General features: G+C 49.2%; 1 protein-coding gene across 2 annotated transcripts in view; it reads right to left on the bottom strand.

The window, feature by feature from the left end:
- The window catches only part of TBL3 (transducin beta like 3), a 197,719-nt gene extending 183,500 nt beyond the window's left edge, over positions 1-14,219 (bottom strand). For both annotated transcript variants that reach the window (XM_078664866.1, XM_078664865.1), the window contains exon 1: positions 14,076-14,219. In XM_078664866.1, coding sequence (XP_078520992.1) covers positions 14,076-14,104 — 29 coding nt within the window. In that variant the 5' untranslated portion in view covers positions 14,105-14,219. The remainder of the gene's footprint in view (positions 1-14,075) is intronic.
- Between the last annotated feature and the right edge of the window lie 1,049 nt (positions 14,220-15,268).

Consider the following 15,268-nt stretch of genomic DNA (forward strand, 5'->3'; position numbering starts at 1 on the left):
GGGGGCATAGGGATCACGACGTGCCCATATATTTGAATTTAAGAAAAACAGTTACCTTACATTTTGTGAAAAGACCACTGTCCCGGTACGGTTAATTCCAAGAGGTGAAATGCTTCAGGTGAAGTTTTAGGCAGGAGTCACCTGTGTTGTGAAATTGAAGAAGGGGCAGACAGCTAAACAAGCCTTCTTGCCAGGGTGTCTGCTTCCCTGAAGGTCATGTAAATGTGCACTGGTTAAGCTGTCAATTTAAAGAGTGCTTGGAAGCCGGTATTGGCTTCAATAGATGGAATCATTTGAAGCTTCGTGAAGACACAGATTTATTCTTTTTGAATGATACTGCAAACATACAGTCTGGGTATTAGTAAAATCTATATTCTGGACGCACTTTATCTCAATCCTTTTACGCATTTTGTAGCAGCCTATCTAATAATGTGTGTAATGCATAAAATAATGACTTACATATATACAGTGCTTTCTACCACAGACTGGGACCGTGTATCACTAAACATACACAAGTCACTATTCTCCACTGCATCAACCAGGATTCAATTCTGTGGTTCTATGGTTACAGACAAGGGCCTCTGCAGTGCATTAACTCGTAGAGGTTCCACAATGTATGATGGTGCATTTCCCACTTATAAACTCAACATGCATTTATTTTTAATTTAAGCTGTGCCTTATTTTATATGTAGTTGACTGGAAAAAGTTATTGAATAATTATTTGTCCTGCGGTACTGTTAGTCAAAAAAAATTCTGTGTCAGGCATGGTGCCTAAATCCCCAATCATACAAGGGTTGTAAATCACAATGAAGCAAGCAGTCTGCCACGACAATTTCTTTTAAAGCTTACACGAATCATAAAGTGAAATGCTTTTTACAAGCCGTGGCCCTATTCCACAGACCCGCATTGCTCTGGAATGCGCTTATTTAGCGCACCTAATCTGCAACATGAACATAAGCTTTCTACCACGTCTGGTTTGTAAGCAGTTGATAATCAGAAGTAATGTGGCCTTCACAGTACACCTGAAGAAAACAAAGTATATATTTGTCTGCTGCTATATGCAGTTATCCTTCCTCATCCGAAGGATTCTACAGAATTCCATCGTCCTGATCCTTCCTCTTCCCGGGGATTCTTCTGAATTCCATCTTTCGGGCGGTGTTACTAGGCTCCCATTCTTCAGGGGGAATTATTTTTACCACGAGGGGAGCTGAAATCTATAAACAAGGGATGATATAAGTCTCCCTCACTGCAAGGCACTGTTTTGCTCTCCCCTCTGGGGCTGTCATGATCTCGATCTGTGGGGTGTTCTGACCTCACTCCTTGGGGTGTTGTAACTTGTGCCCTCTCTTCTTTGGGCGCTGTGACCTCCCTCAATGAATGACATCTCTTTATTTCTTTCCCACCTCCAACCAAGAGGGCCACCTGACCGAATGGACAACCCTCACCAGAAACGACACAGCAGCAATCTTACAGACCATCCACTCAGGAGCCCCAAAGGACCCATGCCCCCACTACATCAAGAACCTGGGAACATCACCAGTCAGCACCACCCTGTTAGACCTGTCTGCCCTTTGAGTAGTCCCTCCTAATTATTTATTTATTTTTGTCCCCTTTTCGCCCCTCAATCTCTTTATTTTTTATGTCTACTGGTCTTTTCAGATGTTGACCTAGGGGTTAGGTGCTCTTTGACCTCATAGTCTCTTTCCTGGGGCCTAGGTGCCTTTCTGACTGGATTTACAAAACTTACAAAATGGTGGCCAGTAACTGCCACAACTGCCAACTCAGAGACTGGACCCATAGGGTAGAATAGGAACATTCCAGAACCTTCTGGACTCTTCTGAGGTAAGCCTATATAAGGCCAGGGTCAGGGCAGCCATTTTGTGTAATGACCAGAGAGCTTGAGGAGTGAGGCAGTGGCCTGGGGAGGTGGGCGTGCAAGAAGTGGTTAGTTAATTACTAAAGTCGACAGCCTCTTCCTGAGGACGTCCCCCCCCTAGCCTTTGACTGAGCCCTGACGTTGGTTCATGGTCTTTATTTGCCAAAGTTCCTAAAGTGATCCCCGAGGGAAGCGACCTTGAATTTCCTGCTGGCCCTTTTGTTTCCCCCACTCCCCCCGCTTTTTAGGACACCGCCTGCTGTCTGTGACAAGCCACGCCGGTCCGTCTTACCGGCCCCTGGAAGCGCGGGTCTGGTGTGAGCTAGGTGTCCTGCTCTGTCCGGAGAGACTCTGGTGGGGAGAGTAGCGTCTGCGGAAGTGCCACGACACTGCGCAGGTCCGTGGTGGTGTCCCACCCTCCAGAGAAGAGGGCGGAGAAGCGTCAACCAGTGCGCAGGCCCAAGGGCGAATTCCCGACTGCCTGTGGAAAGCAGGAAAGCGTCATGCAGTGCTCAGGGCCAGAGGCGAGTGCCCGACTGCGGAGGAAAGAAGGGGAGGCGACGCCTAGCTGAGACACTGCTCACCCGCGCTTGCCTAGCGACGCGATCGTCAGAGGGAGGAGGAGACGACTCAAGGAGCCGCATCGCCGCTAGCCCAGGCAGGCCTCCCCTCGGTGCCGGTTTGGAGAGCGCTTGACCCGGCCCACGAGGGAGGCGCTGCTGGGAGAGGAAGCCTGGTGGCAAGGGCCGGTTGGCTACAACTGCACAGTATTCGGCTGGCCACAAGTAAGGTGGAAGCTGGGGGCTGTTGTGTGACTGAGAAACGATAGAACAAGATTCCAGAAGGGAGATCTCCCCCCCCCCCATTTTGATAACTGGAAGCCCAGCTCTGGCAGGATTGGGGAGACTGAGACTAGAAGTCGTCAGAATTAGGGATAAGAGGAACGAGTAAAGCAAAGGAGAGCGACTACACAGAAGGAGTTAATTGAATCCTCTGAAGGTTGATAAAGCTGGAGATTGTGGCTTAACCTGTTGTTTTCTTTCAGTGGTGGAAGGGGAAGAAAACTCTGGCCTTGCTTTTATCAAACATCTGAGACAGTCATAAATAAGCTGATTGTAGTATTTAGTCTTTCATCTGAAACCCTGTAGTTACTCACCTCATCTTGGGGTAAGTGTAACTCTCTGGGTACTAAGGTACCAAGCCTATTTAATATGCCGGGGTGTTCCCAGGGAGTTAAGAAATAGTGTACTATGAATTAATTGTTGGAGAATTAGTTAATGTAAAACCGGAAATGCAGAAGTAACTTAGAACAAAAGGAGTAGGAAAGTTTACAGAAGCAAGAAACGTAAATGCACTGAATTCACTGTAATGTGGTACCGATTTAACATCTGAGCACAAAACAAGAGTATACAGAATCCTTTTATAAAACAGCTTGTATTTTTCCAAAAACTGGTGTGGTGCCCTTATTTTTGAGTGGATGGACGTTATGTTACTAAAGGGTGTGACGCAAGCTTAACACATGAACCTTTGAGATAAGCCTACCTACTTTGTGCCAAGCTACCCTATGTAGACTGGTAACCCCAGGTCCAACATAATTGGTGTCTAGCGGTGGGATCAGAACTGTGTTTGCGTCCACTCTGAAGTAACAAAGTGTACTCCACAGGCCTACACCTGGAGTTTTCTCCTTGCGGACTCCCTAATTATATTTTTGTTTTTCCAAATTTACTCCTGGTGGTGGGTGGAGGAAGCTTCTAGTTATCCCCTGAGTTAATTCCTTCCAGTGGCTGTCCCGCACTCTTGGTGGCAAAATGGAATTCGCACTGGAGGAGTTAGAAACCTATAATGTGGCTCAACTCCGTGAATTTTGTCAGAATATAGGAGTGTTCTTCAAACGTGGTGCTAAGAAGGGGGAACTTCAAACCAGCGTGAGGGCGTGGGTGGCAGCCCACCCAGATGGGAAGGAGGAGGAGGAGACAGACAGGGACACTGTCATCGGGGTCGATGGATTGTTCCAACCTGAAATGGGGAACCTACTACCGGGTCCTAGGACCTCTTCAAGGGAGGGCAGCAGTGTCTCAGCGAGAAGCTTAACTGAAGCCGAACTAGTGGACAGGAGGGAAAAAAGATAGCTAAAGTGGGAGTTAGCCAAGATGGAAAAGGAGAAAGAGGAGCAGAGAATGGCACATGAGTTGAAACTCAGGGAGTTAGATCTCAAGGCCCTGCAGATAGGGACCTCCAATTCTCCAAATGGTGGCAGCGAAACAAAGGAACTGACCAGGGAACCCAGACCTTACCTACCTAAGGACGTAGTTGCCAGCTACAGCCCAGGGGATGACATCGCCAAGTGGCTGGCTGCCTATGAGGTCTCATTAAGAGCCCATGGGATCCAGGAAAAACACTGGGGGGGGTGGATTGTACAAATACATGCCTCCTACTGGACGGGACACACTATTGGCCCTGGAACAGGAAGAGCAGACCCACTACCCCACCATGAAAGGGGCGCTAATTAAGAAGTTTGGACTGACCCCAGAAAAGTACCGGCAAAAGTTATGGGGAAGTCACAAATTAGGTACACAGAATTGGGTGGATTTCCTGGACTACGCAAGGAAGGCACTAGAGGGATGGATACAAGGCAGCGAGGTGAGGGACTATGAGGGGTTGTACGACCTTATTCTCAAAGAGCACCTACTCGAGAAAAGTTTTCCGGAGCTGCGTCAACACCTGGTGGACAGCAAGCTGACCAACCCCCGGAAGCTTGCAGAGGAGGCGGACATCTGGGCAAGTACACGGGTGTCCTCGAAGGGGACTGGAGGGGATTCCCAAAGGGCCGGACAGGGCACCCCCCAGAAGAAGGAGGGGGGAGATAAAAAGCGGGAGTTCTCAAAAGGCCCCCAAAACAGTTTCCAGGGAAAAGGAACAGGATTCACCCCTAAGGCTAACCCACCCAGAAACCCTCATCCTGGCCAAAGTGAGCAGCCAAGGGTTATCCACTGCTTCGAGTGTGGTGGTGTTGGACATTACAAGGGAGATGTCAAGTGCCCAAAGGTGCCACCCCCTCCCACTGGAGGAAAAGCCCCCAGAGTAGCTAGTGTAGTGCTCGGGGAGGAGTTGCCCTTAGATAAGGGGGGTGAGTGGGCGGGTGTCACCTTAGTGTCCCTGGGGGATTGGGAGATGGTTCCTAAGATCCAGGTGCCCTCAAATACTGTAAAGTATGGGCAATGGGTCACCATCAATGGCCAAAGAGGGGAGGCTCTGAGAGACACAGGAGCCAGTATGACTATGGTAAGGAGTCAACTGGTGTCTCCAGAGCAAGTGATTCCACGATGGCTGATGGCAGATTTGGCAGATTTGGCCACTACCCTGTGGCCGAGGTTCCCTTTGAGTGGGAAGGGGTTGCAGGTTCACTTCGAGTTGTCGTCAGCCCTGCCGTGCCAGTCGATTGTCTGGTGGGAAATGACATGGAGCACAATGCTTGGAAGGAGGTGGAATACCGGACTCATTCGGAGATGCTGGGTACACCTGACTGGGCCTGTGCAAGCACAAGGTCTGTGACTACCCGGAGAGGGAGTTCGCCTGGGCTGGAGCCTGGAACAATGGCCCAGCCCGCTGCCAAAAAGGGAAAGATCCGAAGACAGGAGAAGCCTGCTTCGGCTTCCACGCCCCATGAGACAGATCGGCCACTTGCGGTGGTGGGCCAGGAGTCCGTGGAGGGGGAAGTAGTCTCCCTGGAGGTCTTACCTATCCCTGCTGAGTGGCATGTGGAAGGAGGGCCTACCAGGGAGGAGTTGTGTAAGGGCCAGAGGGAGTGCCCTACCCTTGAGGGACTGAGGCGACAGGCCGAAGCCCAGGCAGCAGGGAATGTTGCAGGGCACTACCATATTTACTGGGGGACGGACTCCTCTACAGTGAACCCAAGGTACCTTTGCCCGGCTCATCACGGGCCTTGGTAGTCCCTCAACGATACCGAGCCTTTCTTCTAGAATTGGCTCATGAAATTCCTTTGGCAGGACACTTAGGACAGGACAAGACCTTTGCCCGGCTTGTCCCCCACTTTTACTGGCCTCAGATGAAAGTGGCATCTGACACATACTGTCGGACGTGTGTATCCTGTCAAGCCAGTGGGAAGACAGGGGTGAAGCTACAATCTCCCCTGGAACCACTTCCTGTCGTTAGCACCCCCTTTGAAAGGGTGGGCATCGACATTGTGGGGCCATTGGATCCACCAACTACAGCTGGTCACAGGTTTATCCTGGTTCTGGTGGATCATGCCACACGGTACCCAGAGGCAATTCCTCTGAGGACTGTCACTGCACCTGTAGTGGCTAGGGCCCTGATGGGGATCTTCACCCGAGTGGGTTTCCCCAAGGAAGATGTGTCCGACAAAACTTCATGTCAGCGTACATGCGGGCTATGTGGAAGGAGTGTGGAGTTACCTACCGGTTTACCACTCCTTATCACCCACAGACCAATGGTCTGGTGGAAAGGTTCAACAAGACCTTGAAAGGCATGATAAGAAGTCTGCCTGAGAGCCTGCGGAGGAAATGGGACATCCTCCTACCCTGTTTGCTGTTCTCCTACAGGGAAGTGCCACAGAAGGGAGTGGGTTTCAGCCTCTTCGAGCTTCTGTATGGGCACCCTGTGCGTGGACCTCTCAGCCTGGTGAAGGACGGATGGGAAAAATCTCCCAGGAAGCTTCCCCAGGATGTGGTGAGCTACATGCTGGCTTTCCGGAGCCAAATGGCAAAGTTGTGGAAGCAAGCTTCTGACAACTTGGAAGCTAGCCAAGCAGTAATGAAAGAGTGGTATGACCACAACGCTCACCCGGTGGAGTTGGAGCCTGGCCAGAAAGTGTGGGTGATGGAACCTGGAGAGCTAAGTGCTCTCCAGGACCGCTGGACAGGCCCCTTTGAGGTGTTGGAGAAGAAGGGTAAGGCCACCTACCTGGTGGATCTTAAGACCCCTCGACAGCCCCTAAGGGTGCTACATGCTAATCGCCTCAAACCCCATGAGAGGCCCGAGGTCATCTTGATGATGGTGACTGATGGAGGAGAGGAAGCGGAAAGCGAGCCTCTCCCTGACCTTTTTTCGTCTCAGGAAAAGAATGGGTCGGTGGAGGGAGTGATTCTCTCCCCATCCCTAACTCCTGAGTAGCGGGAGGACTGCCGCCAGATATTGAAGCAGTACTCTTCGTTGTTCTCCCTTGTCCCGGGAAGGACCCACCTGTGTACCCATGATGTGGACACAGGAGACAGCCCACCAGTGAAGTCTAAGACCTACCGGCTGTCAGACAAGGTGAAGGCCAGCATCCACGGTGAGGTTACCAAGATGCTGGAGCTAGGAGTCATTGAACCTTCCAGTAGCCCCTGGTCCAGTCCGGTGGTTTTAGTACCAAAAGCAGCCCCACCGGGCACCACTCCAGAACTGAGGTTCTGTGTGGATTACCGGGGACTGAACTCAGTGACCAAGACTGATGCACATCCGATCCCTAGGGCGGATGAACTTATTGACCGGCTGGGAGCTGCCCAATACCGGAGTACCTTTGACCTTACTTCAGGATACTGGCAGATCTCCCTGACAGATGGAGCAAAGGAAAGGTCAGCCTTCTCCACGCCTGAGGGCCACTACCAGTTCTGTGTGATGCCCTTTGGGCTCAAGAACGCCCCTGCCACTTTTCAGTGGCTGGTGAACCAGGTCCTCTCTGGAATGGAGGCTTTCTCCGCTGCTTACCTGGATGACATTGCCGTCTTCAGCAGCAGTTGGGAGGACCATTTGCGTCACTTGCAAGCTGTTCTCCAGGCCCTGAAACAGGCTGGCTTGGCAATCAAGGCCAGCAAATGTCAGATCGGGCAGGGGTCGGTTGTGTACCTAGGCCACTTGGTGGGCAGGGGAGCAGTGCAGCCCCTCCAGGCAAAGATTGAGGCCATCATGGCCTGGGAGCCCCCCAAGACCCAAACTGAGGTTCAAGCCTTCCTGGGCCTCACAGGTTATTACCGTCGCTTTGTGAAGGGGTATGGCACTATTGTAGCGCTCCTCAAAGAGCTCACATCCAAGAAACAACCTCGACGGGTAGTCTGGACAGAGGCTTGTCAGCAAGCCTTTGTGAAATTGAAACAGGCAATGTGTGCAGCACCGGTCCTGAGGGCCCCAGACTTCTCCAAGGAGTTCATTGTCCAGACAGACGCATCAGAGCATGGCATTGGGGCAGTGTTATCGCAACTCAATGAAGAGGGTCTGGATCAGCCTGTAGTCTTCCTGTCAAGGAGACTGCTTCCCCGGGAATAAAAGTGGAGTGCAATTGAGCGAGAAGCCTTTGCGGTGGTATGGGCTCTGAAGAAGTTGCGGCCATACTTGTTTGGTTCGCACTTCCTGGTTCAGACCGACCACCGACCCCCCTTCGTTGGCTGATGCAAATGAAGGGGGAAAATCCCAAGTTGTTGAGATGGTCCATCTCCCTACAGGGAATGGACTTCCGGGTGGAACATCGGCCTGGAGTGGACCACGGCAATGCAGACGGTCTCTCTAGGTATTTCCGCCTTAGTGATGAGGACTCCCAAGGGGTTGGGTAGCTCTCCCCACTTTCAGCTGGGGGGGGACGCGTGTTAGACCTGTCTGCCCTTTGAGTAGTCCCTCCTAATTATTTATTTATTTTTGTCCCCTTTTCGCCCCTCAATCTCTTTATTTTTTATGTCTACTGGACTTTTCAGATGTTGACCTAGGGGTTAGGTGCTCTTTGACCTCATAGTCTCTTTCCTGGGGCCTAGGTGCCTTTCTGACTGGATTTACAAAACTTACAAAATGGTGGCCAGTAACTGCCACAACTGCCAACTCAGAGACTGGACCCATAGGGTAGAATAGGAACATTCCAGAACCTTTTGGACCCTTCTGGACCTTCTGAGGTCAGCCTATATAAGGCCAGGGTCAGGGCAGCCATTTTGTGTAATGACCAGAGAGCTTGAGGAGTGAGGCAGTGGCTTGGGGAGGTGGGCGCGCAAGCAGTGGTTAGTTCATTACTAAAGTCGACAGCCTCTTCCTGAGGATGTCCCCCCCCCTAGCCTTTGACCGAGCCCTGACGTTGGTTCATGGTCTTTATTTGCCAAAGTTCCTAAAGTGATCCCTGAGGGAAGCGACCTTGAATTTCCTGCTGGCCCTTTTGTTTCCCCCCCTCCCTCCGCTTTTTAGGACACCGCCTGCTGTCTGTGACAAGCCCCGCCGGTCCGTCTTACCGGCCCCTGGAAGCGCGGGTCTGGTGTGAGCTAGGTGTCCTGCTCTGTCCGGAGAGACTCTGGTGGGGAGAGTAGCGTCTGCGGAAGTGCCGCGACACTGCGCAGGTTCGTGGTGGTGTCCCACCCTCCAGAGAAGAGGGCGGAGAAGCGTCAACCAGTGCGCAGGCCCAAGGGCGAATTCCCGACTGCCTGTGGAAAGCAGGGAAGCGTCATCCAGTGCGCAGGGCCAGAGGCGAGTGCCCGACTGCGGAGGAAAGAAGGGGAGGCGACGCCTAGCTGAGACACTGCTCACCCGCGCTTGCCCAGTGACGCGATCGTCAGAGGGAGGAGGAGACGACTCAAGGCGCCGCATCGCCGCTAGCCCAGGCAGGCCTCCCCTCGGTGCCGGTTTGGAGAGCGCTTGACCCGGCCCACGAGGGAGGCGCTGCTGGGAGAGGAAGTCTGGTGGCAAGGGCCGGTTGGCTACAACTGCACAGTATTCGGCTGGCCACATGTAAGGTGGAAGCTGGGGGCTGTTGTGTGACTGAGAAACGATAGAACAAGATTCCAGAAGGGAGATCTTCCCCCCCCATTTTGATAACTGGAAGCCCAGCTCTGGCAGGATTGGGGAGACTGAGACTAGAAGTCGTCAGAATTAGGGATAAGAGGAACGAGTAAAGCAAAGGAGAGCGACTACACAGAAGGAGTTAATTGAATCCTCTGAAGGTTGATAAAGCTGGAGATTGTGGCTTAACCTGTTGTTTTCTTTCAGTGGTGGAAGGGGAAGAAAACTCTGGCCTTGCTTTTATCAAACATCTGAGACAGTCATAAATAAGCTGATTGTAGTATTTAGTCTTTCATCTGAAACCATGCAGTTACTCACCTGATCTTGGGGAAAGTGTAACTCTCTGGGTACTAAGGTACCAAGCCAATTTAAGATGCCGGGGTGTTCCCAGGGAGTTAAGAAATAGTGTACTATGAATTAATTGTTGGAGAATTAATTAATGTAAAACCGGAAATGCAGAAGTAACTTAGAACAAAAGGAGTAGCAAAGTTTACAGAAGCAAGAAACGTAAATGCACTGAATTCACTGTAATGTGGTACCGATTTAACATCTGAGCACAAAACAAGAGTATACAGAATTTTTTTATAAAACAGCTCGTATTTTTCCAAAAACTGGTGTGGTGCCCTTATTTTTGAGTGGATGGACGTTATGTTACTAAAGGGTGTGACGCAAGCTTAACACATGAACCTTTGAGATAAGCCTACCTACTTTATGCCAAGCTACCCTATGTAGACTGGTAACCCCAGGTCCAACACACCCGGACCCATATCATCAACACCTCCATCAGGTCCACCACTTTTCTGAATCAATGAAAACTTGCAGAAATCAACGTCAAACTCAAGAAGCCCACAGCCAACTCAAATAAACTGAGCAACTTCTGACCCTTCTCCCTGCTCCCGTATCCAGACAAAGTGCCAAAGAAGGCCATCAACAAGCAACTCACAACCCATCTTGAACTTCACCATCTTCTAGACAACATTCAATCAGGATTAAGAAAGAAACACAGCATTGAAACAGCACTCATCACGACCACTGATGACATTCAAATCATCATGGTCCGTGGAGAAACAGCGGCCCTCATCCTGCTCAACCTCTCTGCGGCCTTTGACGCGGTCTTCAATAACAGCCTCATCAGAAGACTCCATGATTTTGGCATACAAGGATCTGCTCTTTAATGGATCTGTTCCATCCTCACAGGAAGAACACAAAGGGTCAGAATGTTGCCCATCACATCAATGAGCAAGAGTTTGATATGCAGAGACCCACACACCTAATCCCTCAGCCCCACCCTTTTTTCAACATATAAATGGCACTGCTCACCCACATCATCCGATCACAAGACATCACTGTCATCTCATATGCCAATGACATCCAACTCATCCTCTCCCTGATGGACAAGACTACCAGAACCAACTTCGCCAACTGCATGACCATGGTAGCAGACTGGATAAGAACCAACTGCCTGCAGCTCAATTCTGATAAGACAAAAGTACATGTCATTGGCAACAAGACCTCCCCATGGGACTCAACCAGGTGGCAGTTGGAGCTAGGTACCAACACCCACAGACCACGCAAGAAAGCTAAGAGTCATCCTAGACAAAAAGCTTAACATGACGGCTCAAGTCAAGGCAGTGTGCACCTCTTGTTTCCACATCCTACACATGCTACAAAAGATCTTCAACAACTTCTACACAGACTCCAGTCCATCCAGAACTCAGCTGCAAGACTCAAACTCTGTGTCCCACAACACACCCACTAAACCTCAAGAAGCTTCACTAGCTCTCCATTCACAAGCGCAGCCAATTCATACTTCTCATGCACATACAACACCCTACACAACACAGGACCAGAATACCTGAACAGCCACAGACACTTCACCAACCCACCAGACACCTATGCTCTGCCTTACTCTTACTCATTCCCCCGTATCTGCAAAAGCAAAATTGGAGGTCGCTTATTTTCCTACATCGCACCTTAGACATGGAACAACCACCCTCAACACATCCAGCCCTGCCAAGTACCACGCATCAGGCGTTAGACTAACACATTTCAGTGTGGTGGTTTGCATCATCAGACTGAAATGCAATGTTATGCATAATAGGCATAGGGCCAGCCTCGGCTGTAAAGCAATAGCGCTGCTATGCTGACTGAAATTAACTGGAGTGTTGGCGCAGTATGGTGAGCACGCTGCTGCCGACAGGCTTCTGGCGCCTGGCTGAGCTACGTGCTAACTGGCTACCATGTATCAATAGTATTTCCGGTGAGCGGCATTACCTTCTGACTGAGTGATGTGTCAGGAAAGGCAGTGCCCAATTGCTACTACTGAGACATGATCAGCCGACTCAGACTAGTGACACAGTGACTTAAGAGGTACTCCGCTGGCTGCACAGGACGTCACGTCCTGCTGCCGCCTTTGGTGCTACGAGCGGGTGGCTGCAGTTTTAAGTGAGGATTGTGGGATTCTGTTGCCAGACCCAACCCCATGGACCGTGGCGGCCGCTGGAGCCCAGAGCACACACTGTGTAGCTGTTGCGGAGTTTGAATGCAGCCCGGGTGGGCGCTTTTGTCGAGGAATTGTTGGATGCAGGTAGGAGTACTCTGAGGAGGTGGGAAATCCAGCCATAAACTGAATTGCCCGGCACGGGCTCGCCTCTCAATTTAATTACATTTAGTGTCAGACAGTGCACCTCTGGAGAGTGTTAATCTGACTCAATAATACAAATACAATTTTGCTTTAAGCATGCCTAGCTGTGACCTACTACGTGCTTACTGCTCACATCTCCTGCAGCAGTCGAGTGAGTCTGCGAGTCAAATTCAAAAGTACTTTATTCGGTTTCCAAGTTCATAGAAAACCTTAAAAGTGCATGAGAAGACAATAGCAATGTAAAATTACAATATATACAATAAAAAGTAAGAAATACATTTTAGTTGTTAAAAGCAATAAAAAAATACAGTTAAAAAGTTCATAGTTATTCAGTGTTTTACACAATACATCAGGCCAAAATTTCATTTTCTAATTCCCTCGGTTATAATGTAACAACGTGGATACTATAAATCATGTTAACCATGGTTTACTCTGTGCCTAACACACAATTTTAGGAAGCGAGCAAGACTCTTTGCTAGTCACTCAGCTGATTATAATTAAATTATTAACATCTTCCAGACCGCTTTATCTATTTTCCGTAGTTTTGGCTCGACTCTGATAATTGAAAGTCGTCTAACAATTATTTCTTATGCTTTGCAGCAGTTGACTTAGAGTTTCTTGATGCTCAAATGGGTGTAATTTCTGATATTTATGTGTTTCCCTTGGTTTCATTGCTTGATTTTGCACATGGCACTCAGTCATTTAAATGTCACTCATAATTACACTGAAATTATGAAAATATCACACATAGCACTCTGAAACCTTGGCAGATATGCACATCAGAGCCTCCTCCTCACTTCTTGAGTTCTGCAAGAAAAGGAAGGCCCGACTCGTCATATAAGCAACTTGGGACCTCACACCTACAAACCTGCACAAGCGCATGGATACCCTCTCGGGTGACTACTGTGTGATACAAATCAATATAAAGCAACAGAACTACTAATGCACTCAGATCTCACTTCGAGCAATGGAGTGCGCTCTCTCTCGGATGTACAACAGTCATCACTGTGCTACTGTGCTCTCTCCTGCCACCGTATTGTGCTCCCTCCAGGGCTCGAGTCGGGGTACTACGCGGGAGGACCGCGTCCCCCCACTTATTTTACAGGGAGCTCGATAACTGGAGAAAATGGAGCCACACATTCACTCTTTGGCCTCTCTGGGGCGAGATCAGAGCTTATTCAGAACGCTGCTCACGCGCTGGCTTCTCTGATGCAATGGCTTCTAAGGGGTGAGCAAGGGGAGGCAATGCGTCTGATGGTGCAAGCCACCTTTCGTGACGTCAGTTCCTGTTGTGACATCAGCGTCCCCCCACTTCTTTTATTAGGACTTGTGCCCTGGCTCCCTCCCATACGCTCGTTGTTCTTATCCTCTTCTATACGTGCTCCATTAACTCTCCCAGAGGGGTAAACGTAGCTCTCAATGGTGCTGTGACCCAGACATGCTTACTTTTCCTCCAAAGCGGAGAGGATGTGGCGTTAGTTCCAGAGTGGGTGACTTTGAAACACAGGCGGGGATGCAGATCTGCTGCACTCCATATCTCCCAGCTATATTGTGTTGTAATGGATTTACATTTCTATAGCTCTTTCTGGCACTGCTAGCCTCCCCCAGCAATACAAGACTTTCTGCTTGCTTCTCCTAATAATGTTATACCGCCCCCTCCCCTTTTACAGTAACGTCATGGATCGTCTCTTAAAAGTCCTGAGCTCCCTCCCACAAAATAGTACTAAGTTCCCATTTCCCTGGAGCGTTCATTCTGTGTGCATTTGCCCACATTCTCCCACAGCTCACTTGGTTTTGAACTGCACATTGCTGGCCATGCTCTTGCGCTCTCTTCTTTAATAGATTCCAATTTCCACAAGAGTCTCCAAAGATTAACAGCTCCACTGTTCAAACCATGTGTAGCTTGTGCTTCACTTCCGGCGCAGCTTGATGTTGTCATAGATTTCCCTGTAGCTGGAACGCATCACCACACGACGGCAGTCAGGCAGCAGCAGCCAAACCGATCGACCTCGTAGATAATTGGCGGCCATGTTGAAACAGAAAACATTCACTCCCGCCTAAGAAAGTTTAAGATGTGAGAATTTCTGAGTATGCTGAATTAACTTACTAAATTGCCTGTTTTTAATTATATCTAGTAAGCATTGGACACATATTATTTTGTATTCAATATTTTTAAAAGTCAATTACAAATAATATATCCATTTATATTAACAATATTTTGGAAGGTGCTCCTAATTTGACTCATTTATTCACCTAAAATTGCTTTCGGATTGAATTTGGACTAAAGCCATTCCTAGGCTTTACCTTTCAGAACACCCGAAGGGTGTCAAAGATGTGTGAGGAGTATGATACGTTATGAGTATTTAGTCCATTTTCTATGTCTTGTCTCATCTGCTCCATGGAGCAAAATTAAAGAAGCCTGCGTCGGTCATATTTGATCATAATGGCAACTATCACTTTCAACCACATTGCGGGAATTGGAACTATAGTGTCAAAGTGAGTGTTTTAAATTGGCGGTGCTGATGTAGCGTACACCAATGATGACAAGAAGAGTGGTGTACATAAGATAGTTTATTAACTAACAAGGACCAGCAGTAGCGGAATACAACTAGCATCAATAAGGGTCAGCTGTCATCTGTCACCAAGAACATGTGACGTCACCTATATACACAATGAGTTGCTATGGTGACACAGTGTGACGCTGTGTGATAAACATAGTAAACAGACTAACATGTACGACATCTCCCTTCCTCCATGAAACATTTAAACAGAAAACTATTCCATAATGTAGTCTTTAAACTTGGTGGGCATTTTGATTACCCTGCCCGTTCTGGAAAGTTGACTTCTGGTTATACTGCCCTCATCATTCACGCCCGTAACATCACTCTCATTGCTTCCAGCACAATTGTCTCTCCTTGTACCGTCCCGCACTAAAACAGTGTCCATGGGATCAGAAGAATATCCAGCAAAACCTTCTTCTG

This window comes from Lissotriton helveticus, chromosome 10 (genome assembly GCF_964261635.1).
Source record: "Lissotriton helveticus chromosome 10, aLisHel1.1, whole genome shotgun sequence".
Taxonomy (NCBI): Eukaryota; Metazoa; Chordata; class Amphibia; order Caudata; family Salamandridae; genus Lissotriton; species Lissotriton helveticus.